We start from the raw sequence: 9,450 nt of genomic DNA, 5'->3' as shown, positions 1-9,450 counted from the left end.
GCCGAGAAGCTGTCAAATATCACCGATAGCGAAAGCTCCTTGTTTTCCAACCAAATTTTGTAGAGGGCGCGCAGAATTTCGCAAGTCGTCAATTCGCGGCGTTAAACTTTAACGTACACCAAGCCCATGACAGTCGCTATGCAGTGGAAGGGTGTGCAATAATTTTTGACGGCACCATGCAGTACACGAGCGCTTCTGTTTCTTTTCTTCTTTTTTTTTTGTTCGACGTCGCGATGACGTCATGACGAGTTGGTGCGGGGATTAGAAGGTTGAAGGCGACTTCACCACCCGTTTTACGCTTTTCGTTATTTCTGGTTTACGAAGCCTCCTCTGACAGTACAAGTAGCCGTCTTGCTATTTCAGAAGTGCAATTTACTAATACAGCTACACTTCTCCTTAGTGTCTCTGACAGTTGCTCCCATGTTTGTACGAGTGCACTGCGGCCGTCACCGGTTGTCGCCAAAGAAGCAGTGTGCGCTGTGCATGATCTGTAATGCACGGCAAAAGCCGAGTTCGTTCTAATGGTTCTATACTGCTATAAATTTATCACGCCAGAGGCGTGGCTGGCCAAGAGCGAACAACAACGCACTCGTCGATATCAGTTTACCGGGGCGAAAGCTCACGACGGCAGATGCCAGAAGCTGTCTGCGAAGGAATGTCTGGTGCGGCTTGGGACAGGACATACTTCTCTCGGGCTGCAGGCTCCGGCGCCTGGCCGCCTTCCTAGAGAGCGGCAGTCGCGTCGGTATGGCCATGAGCAGCGTGTGCCTCCAGACGGCCGCCATCTTGGCTCGCACTGTCTTCCCGTTCGTGGCAGCCGGGTCCTGCGTCAGCGTGCTTCCTTCGCTGCCTGTCTTACTCGCTTTCAGGCTGGTACGCATGACAACGACTGGAATATATATATATGGCGTTTGCTAAGTATACCTCACGCGTGCTCTTAAGTGCAACATTGAGAGCACCGTCTCGACAACCAAATTAGGCAAAGCCGATAGAAAAGCGGTAAGAATGGCGCAAAAAAAAAGAAAAAAAAAAAAAACCCGCTCCAGCAACACTTTTAGGGTCGACATCTTGTGGCAATGTTGAACCAAGCAGTACGGATGACTACGTCTTGAGTTGTGCGGCCGTGTTCTCATATCAGCCGGCGTAAAGATTTCCGCAGCGACGCAATTGTATCTATATCAGTTTGTATGCTTTTTGCGTGCAGCAGAACGTTCCAGCACAAACCATGGTTGAACACAGCGTCTCAAGGTGTCTCGACCAGCGCTGCTGTTAGCGGCTCGGTCTCGGTGCACCGGCGAAGCGTTGAAGTGCTGAATCTTCTGTGCTTGCTTCTTTCTCTTCCCTGTTTGATTCGCGCTCTGCTTCAAGTATTCCTTCGAGGATATTGTTCCCATTCTTCCCACGCCACGCTGATGGAGCGACGTGTACGTACAACGACACGGCGCAGGTTCTCGAGCAGAAGGCAAGGGAGCAGGCCGTGCGCTGGTCCACGACCGCGGACCGCCGGAGTTTGTGCCTGCTGGGCAGCTACGTCTTGGTGGTGGTCCTGGTGTTGGTGACGCCTTTCTACCGCCACTATCGGTGCGCCCAGCATCTGTTGCTCGGCTATGCGCTGGCGCTCGCGTGCGGGGCAGGCGCTGTCAGACCAGCCTGGGAAGAGAACGTCGCCGGTGAGTTTGACTTGACCCTGCGTAGCGTAGGAGGGGTGGAGGGTGTTACGACCATCTTTAGCGAATGTAGCGAAAAATAGTGAATGTAGTAGACATACTATCATGTAGTAGGTATATATCAAACATCAAGAACAGCGTCAGCTGATAGCAAATCACTAAAGTCCCACATGCATTTCAAAATGCAGCACAAAGCTTGCAAGCTGCATTAACACTTACACCCCTATGCGTTTTGTCTACTCAGCATGTGCAAATTTTTATTCAGGTACCTCTGGTTTCCTGTACGTGAGAATTCGTAAATACATTTTCGAGCTATAAATAGTGTAACAGCCTATAGAACAGGACGGATGGAAGGAAACCGACGATGCCGGCCCATGCGCTATTGCTCTTTTTAGCTATATATGTATCAAGCAGCCCTATAGTTATGAGGCTCTTTTACGTTTACGAGCACAACCTCGGATGACTGCCGGTGTGCGACGTCACCGAAGTCTATGTACACACGAGCGTGCCCACACGCACCTTCAATGTTTCTTGAAAACTTTGTCGAATCAAAATTAAATTATATCACGGGGTTTTACGTGCCAAAGCCACGGAATGATTATGAGGCGCGTCATATTGGGGGCCTCCGGAATAAATTTGACCACTTGTGGTTCTTTAAAGTGCAGCAATTTGATTCACGGTACAAGGGCGTTCTTGCATTTCACCCCCATCGAAATGCGGCCGACGCAGCCGGAATTTGATCCCGCGATCTCGGGCTTAGCAGCGCAACGGCAAAGCCACTACGACACCACGGCGCGTAAATTTGCCGAATTTTTGGCTGACATGGGACTCCCTACCATTTACATATGCGCTACTCAATATATGCCGAGTTTCGGCCCGCAAGCTTTCTACACACAGCCACTTGGCTGTGCGGATTAGCCACTCGGCATATATAGACCGAAGATGGGGCCAGAATCGGCAGATCGCAGATGATGCTGACGCTGCAGGGTTTTGTTAAAGCGTATTCAACGAGACGCACACCATCGTCATTAAAAGCCGTTGTGCACGGTTATTTATTTTTCTTTAGACTGTCTACTACAAACGCGCACTTCTTTTATTTTCAGATAATAAACGAGAACCGCCAAGTTTCGGTGTCGCTAGATTTTTATCAGGCCTATATTGTAACTAATATTGCTTTCACCCTGAATAAGTTAGATAAAAAAATATCCGTTCGAGTTTTGAGAATTCATATGGTGTATCGCATCATCTGAAATCAAGGGCCGCAATAGTAAGAATTCTTTCCCGTTAATTCTATTCATTTCTTGTCATCTGTCCGAGCTATAGAGGCGATAAGGAAGACCTTACGTCATGCATGCCAGCGACTGCCGAAGGACAAAAAGAACAAGAAATGCAAAGAATCCTTACGAAATACGGCCACAGGGGATGGAAACCGATTCCGTAGCGATAACTACGGAACTGTTTCTTTAGAACACGCTTTCCAACACCGATTTTTTTCCTGTTTCCGGCGTAGCCCTTCTGTCGGCGGCTGCACTCGCGTGGCCTGCTGGTACGCTCGATCACTTCGACGTGGCCTTCTCTCGAGCATCCGTACTCGTGATGCTGGGAGCTTCAGCGGCAACTGTTGCCATCGCATCCTGTGTATTTACTGACAGCAGTACGACCGCGGTTACGCGTGCAGAGACCTGGCGATGGCACCAGCGATTTTTCCGATATGCCGTGCACGGAAAGGGCGCACCGTGGGAGAGCAGCGTCGTTTGCGAGCGCTCATATCAAGCACACTTCCGCTGAGGAACCAAAGCATATCCGCACGATTCATACGACGAAGTCGACGACCAACGTGTACTCCCAAACCAACGGCGTCAGCAGCATGATCGCCATTCTGTGTGCTGTTATCAATTGACCCTGTGCAAAATAACGCTGTGAACAGAACGTCCCCATGTATTAAAGTTTGATTTCTTGGCGTGAATTGTTTCTTATTGTAAACGCTAGCCGGTCATCAAATAGCTGTAAAAAATGGGCTTCATTTTGTGCGCAGAGAAATAAACTGTCATTTTACACTGTACCAGTGTACGTGGACTGAAACTGGCGCCGTTGCACGCGTTGTGTCACCGACGCTGTTCACAAAAGCTGATTGCAAACTCTTGATTGCGAACACAGGTGGTGTCGAATTCGGCCATCTTTATTTCCGCCACGTCTGCGTTTTAAACCAATCGGAGAAGAAATAGCCGTTCCTTCACCCAATCAGCTGACGTGATGGCGAATTCTACAATACGGCGGAATTTGACAGCGTTCAGTATGACTTTTTTTTTTTTGTTTTCATGGCGTCCAGAATAGCATCTGAGGTGAAACGTGGGGCCAAATTTTGAGTGATTTCTTTAGCGGATAATTTCACTCTCCCGTGACGTCAGCTGGTCCAGTGCATCCCTTCAAAGGCTCACCGGGCATCGAGTCAGTGTATTCGAGAACCATGCGACGTGATAATATCGATGGTAGAAGGTGTGACGTTCCTTTCACCGTGTACGCTTCTGCTTGCTTATCGACTCGACGCGCACTAGAAGGAAAATCCCCGTGAACATAGCGAAAGCCGTTTTCAATGCCCGAAAGCATTCCAATGTGATCGAGAATACCACCCCAGGGACATTGACGTATTATTGCGGGAGATTGAAGTCAACGCAAGAGCGAGAGTCCGCGCCGAGAATGAGTTTTCTGTAGCCATTTTAGGTTAAATTTTACACAAAGTTGTCAGCTAAAACACTCATTCTGTGTGACATAATAGGTGCCATAGTTGTCGGTAATAAATGACTCGATTCTCCTGACTATAGGACACCCGTAAGATAAGACATGAAGACCGACAGTAACTCGTAAATCGAAACATACACCCCTGGAGCGTGAACCTAACGATTTATGCAGGTCACGAGACGCTGGAGCGCATTGTGCCAGTAGATTATATAGCATCAGCCCGGCGTTATTTTTGGCCTTCTTCCAAGCTTTATTATACAACCGCCTTGATATCACGGCAGTGGAAGAGAAGAGTACCAAACGTATGAAGATCACCCATTCGAGCACTTGCGCCATCGGGCGGCGGCTTGCTCAAACGAACAGGCGTGCGGAAAGAAAAGCCGTTCCTTGATGGCAGCACCAGCGCGGCTCACGTGAAGGTCGCAGCGTCGCTTTGTTGCGAGGGCGAGAGTCCAGACACCATCGAGACAGAGAGTTGTTCCACCTTTCGATCTCGGACGACCGCATGTCAGCAAATGAGCACGGTTGGCATGCTCAAATAGGTGAAGCACTTCATTATATTTTATTTCGTATGGTGCAACCATAATACAAATGACCAGTGAGAGAGAGAGAGAGAGAGAGAGGGGGCAGGTGGCACAGAGGAAGAAAGAGTTATTTCTGCTACACCGCAGGGCGCACGGCTCAGCGCCAGAAAGTTCAAAGGTGATAAATGACGCGAGTGGTTCATTGCCGCTCCCGTTGATTGACACAGGTTATTTGCTTTCCTCCAAGTTTTGGTCGAAGTTACTGCTAGGACTAACTCATGACAAATCCAAGAGTAAGTAATCGTCGTTCAGCGATTACAGGCTTACTTTCTCAATGACATCGGCGAGTTGCCGTTCATCATCCGCGCGAGTGCCTGCCGAATGCACCCTTCAACCTATGTACAATTTATTCGGATTTCCTGTCCATGGTCCGAAAACTTTCAGAAGAAAACGTAGACAGGTCAGCTTGAAACAGGCAGCATTAGCCTGCTCTGGGCAGGGGACCGATGTGAGTTTCAATACAGGAACTAACAAAGTACGCAATACTGCTTTGGTAAACATGCTCACCGGGAGATTAAACTTTTGCTCAATTTCATCGCGCAAAGGACAAGAGTACACTCCAGTTCGCGACCGTCGTCCATGGTTACGAACTCGTCCGTTTTCCAAGTGCCTAAGGACATACAACATTTTGTTTTACAAAAAACAAACAAAAAACAACGCTTTGCGCGTGCATCTCACTGCGTCATCGTTTTTTATATACCGGCTACAAAAGCGCAAACGAAGTGCTTGCAGAACAAAGTGTGAGTGTCGCAAGCTGTACGGCAGCGCCGGACGCGTCCAGTCGCTACATGTACTCAGAACAGTACCGTATTTTCCGGATAGTCCACGGACTGTATATACGTGTTTAAATTGAAAAAAAAAAATCGGATGGTGCGGACTATGCATAAGTGGGAAGTATGCATTATTATTATTCTTTAAATCGGAGGAACGCTTGAAATAATGAAGCCCGACCGTGCCTGCAGCATTTGGCGTGCTAAATCTCATATAGCGAAATCGACCGCATAGCGGTGAAAGTGACTGCATGCTGATTGCGAACAAAAGTATTTCAGCCGAATATAGTTCCTGCTTAATATACCGATGATTAGAACTATTGGAGGAATAATTTTTTTTTTTTTTACTTTGAGCCCGCATTCGCTCCCTGTGGATAATTCACAGGGTGCGGACTGTAGTGCGGAAAATATGGTAATTTGCTTCACAGGAGCTCCGATGTGTCAGGAGGCTCCAGACTACGAGCTGTGCAATATGAATGAGACCAATAGAATGAGGCCATGTGCTGTGTGAGTGCCCTCTTTCCTTTACCTTTCTCTCTCTCTCTCTCTCAGTACGTGGAAGAGCGACAAAAGTTGAGCAATGATCTTACGCGCCTCGACAGCCCACCGTTGTCGGAGTACATTATTTAAGCGCTAGGCAAGGCATTAAATCTAGTTTTCAGGCGATCCAGGCCTCACTTGACTTAAAAAAAAAAAATACGGGTTCAGACTTTGAGTAGATCTAATTGCGTGTTATATGTTTTACATTCTCCACCTGTCGTCATCGTCACCCATCGTGATCCTTTCTCTTTCCTCTTTCTTTCCCTCTTCCCCTTCCCCCAGCGTAGAGTAGCTGGCTAGAGGAATGTAGCTCAGGCCGACCTCTCTGCATTTCGTATCATTAAACTTTTCTCTTTCTCTCTTGGCGGCTACGCTTGCAAAGTAGGCGGTAAAGCAGAAAAAGGTGCGTGTATTACTTAAATGCGAAGTTTCGCGTTAGACCAGACTTTATCTAAACCAGACTTTATACTATATAGCCCGCAGGCTTTGGTTTGTTTACGGTGACTGTCGCTGTTTTACTCGGCTTCCCGCCGATGAAGTTCGAAGTTTCTTTCAGGCAACTAGGAAAACAAAAAATATGCAGCTGCCAAGGGCACCGTCGAAAAGGCAAAAAAGTCTGATAGGGCGTCTGTCCCCCGAAAACCCAAATTCACCACCAAAATGACGCCATGCTCAGTGTTAAAATTTTGTCGAAGTAATAACATGGGCGTTAGTCTTTCTCTTTTCCATCTTTCCCGCTTTGCTCCCGAGACTGCCACCCCGATGACGTTATTATACGAGTTTTAACATAGACTTTACTTACATACATCCATTTAATTTACATACATCCATTTCATTTACGTAGATCCATTCCAATAGGGCTATCTCTTTACCTGCAGTTCGTGAAGGATCGTGTAGACCAGTGTAGTGCCGGGCAGAGGCTTTGACGCCGTGTGCTGCACTTGGCTCGCTGGGCTGTAGCCAATCAGAGCAGACTGCGCGTCGTTTCTGCATCAGCAGACGAAAAGCGCCTGACTCTGCACTTCGCCTGACTTCGCATTTACTGGCTGCGTATATGCCCTTACCTGAAACTAAACGGCAACGTACGAGTTTTCTATCATCAACATATCTAGACAAACTGCAGCGAAATACATCACGAATGCGCCGTGCTCACTGCGTATAAAACAGCGCGGAGTCTGAAACAGCCCGCACCATCCGGAAGATAATTTTATCTTCTTGGAAGATTAGCTCTCCGTCCTCTGTGACACATGGTCACGTCAGCACTTTGTTACTATCATTGCAGCGAATATTCACTATCGTCGCTATATCAGCGCCGACAGTCGCAGGCAAAATGGCGCCACGAGTTTGCAACGCCACTCGCGTAGCCAGTGGCGTTGCCAGTGTAGGTAAAAATTGCCAGTGTACACTCGCGTAGCCAGTGTAGGTGAAAAAAAATAAAATAAAAACAGCCCTAATTACATACGTCTCCCTCCCCTACTTTTGCACCCTCTCCAACGCACGCACGCACGTAGGCATATACGTGCATGCCATCGCAGCTATACTTTGTTCTATAGATTATGTTCCCAATCTATGATTAACGTTAAAATGAAAACATAAGACACTTTCATTATTCAAGTGTACTTGAAAATGTGCCTGCTCACTATAGTTGTTCGCAATATGCAAGAACGCAGTGAATAATTGCGTCAAACGAAGCTTAGTCGCAGTAATAAAACGCGTATGAAAAAAAAATTAAATGTGCGGACGCGAAATGATCTCTTGTATCTTCAAAATACGAAAATCTGCGACAACGTTGCAGTTAGTTGTTCTGGTCGTAAAACTAGTGGACGTCAGCATTCACTCGTACCTCAGTCACTTTCTGCTGTCCCCAAAGTTAACCGCAGGAACAGCCTCCGTGCGGTATAATACCCTGGGTGCAAGAATTTATATTCGCTCTTTCATATTGCAGCTGGAGTAGTTGCAACAGCTTTTCGATGAGAATCCGGCTTTAAAGCCGGTGTGGGCGATGTGTCCATAGGGAGTATATGTTTACATCCGCGCCTCGCGATATAAAATACGCCGTCAGTTTCTTGTTTATTTTGTTGTGCAGACGTGCTTTCGTCTTTTGTTCTTCAATATCTAATGACAGAAAAAGAAATGCGCAGAAAAATGCGTGCAGTACTCACCTACGATGACTTCCCCAAGTATGCGTATAGCCGAAATGCGTGGTGTGTGAGGCGTGAACTGCATCCGGGCACCTCTCTCGCACTTGCGCTGCGCCACCTAGCGCCGTTTCCACGAAGTCGGCATACCCAGTGACCCAAGGACCCAGTGACCCAAGGACCCAGGGACCCAAGGTGACGTCAAAGAGGTTCACTGAAGAGTTGCACATACCTATACTGCGGCACATACCCACGGGAACGGCCCGCATTTTTAGACAGCGCGGTCGTCAGGGATTACCCATATTTTTAGTTGGATAGTTAGATAACCGAAAAATAAAACTGGTCTGACAATTCCGAGATTGCTATTCGCATTGAAGCGTTCAAATCCACGCTGTTACCTGCCACGCCGCACTTTGCATTGCTGATTGATTTGTAGCGCTCAAGAGGAAGCATAAGCACGGACCAACTCTGGAGTTCCTATTCAAGTACACGCTAAACGCAGAAATGCTCTCACTAGACAACTGCTGAACCGATTTGAATGAAATTTGTTGAATTTAATAGAACTACATTTTACGTATTCCAGGAAGCAAAGTACTTGGAGCCTCAGTTTTTTTTTAAGTTGTCAAATATTGGTAAGTTAAAAAAAAAGTTTGAAGCATAAAGTTTACGAATTCGTAACTCTGCCTCAAGAACAGATATCGCAGTTCTGTTAATTGTATCCGATAAAGCATTGTGGCAAACAAATCTCACATAATTTTACAGTTTGACGTAAAACTGTCAAAGCGTTTGCGAGGGCTCTGTGAAAGTCAGTCCCAAATTAGGAATATATTTCAAAGTGGTGCCTAATATATCAATTTTGTTTGCTTTAAGTATCTCAATTGGCCAAGCTTTCAAAATTGTGATATCATTTTCTACTGCTTAATTACATAGTTCTAAACGCGATGCTTAAGTGTTTCTAAATTTTTCGATTCTTAGCAATGTTTGTAAAAAAATTATAGTTTAAATAAAAAAT

The 9,450-nt window shown here is 46.8% G+C and overlaps 1 protein-coding gene across 1 annotated transcript; it reads left to right on the top strand.

Moving 5' to 3' along the window:
- The first annotated feature begins 320 nt into the window (after positions 1-320).
- Positions 321-3,729, top strand: LOC125944692 (uncharacterized). The gene is made up of 3 exons (XM_049665545.1): positions 321-873; positions 1,448-1,670; positions 3,178-3,729. The coding sequence occupies exons 1-3, from the start codon at positions 748-750 to the stop codon at positions 3,453-3,455; spliced, it is 627 nt and encodes a 208-aa protein (XP_049521502.1). The 5' UTR covers positions 321-747; the 3' UTR covers positions 3,456-3,729.
- Positions 3,730-9,450: the final 5,721 nt, after the last annotated feature.

The sequence above is a fragment of the Dermacentor silvarum genome, chromosome 4, assembly GCF_013339745.2.
Source record: "Dermacentor silvarum isolate Dsil-2018 chromosome 4, BIME_Dsil_1.4, whole genome shotgun sequence".
Lineage (NCBI taxonomy): Eukaryota > Metazoa > Arthropoda > Arachnida > Ixodida > Ixodidae > Dermacentor > Dermacentor silvarum.
The sequence above is the reverse complement of the archived record's forward strand: the minus strand, read 5'-3'. Positions and strand labels throughout refer to the sequence as shown.

What these genes read in the sequence shown, in the direction of transcription:
- LOC125944692 (XM_049665545.1), top strand. Translation starts at nt 748, where the DNA reads ATGGCCATGAGCAGCGTGTGCCTCCAGACGGCCGCCATCTTGGCTCGC. An exon ending in TCTTACTCGCTTTCAGGCTG is followed by an intron (nt 874 to 1,447) that starts GTACGCATGACA and finishes GACACGGCGCAG; the next exon opens with GTTCTCGAGCAGAAGGCAAG. An exon ending in CTGGGAAGAGAACGTCGCCG is followed by an intron (nt 1,671 to 3,177) that starts GTGAGTTTGACT and finishes TTTCCGGCGTAG; the next exon opens with CCCTTCTGTCGGCGGCTGCA.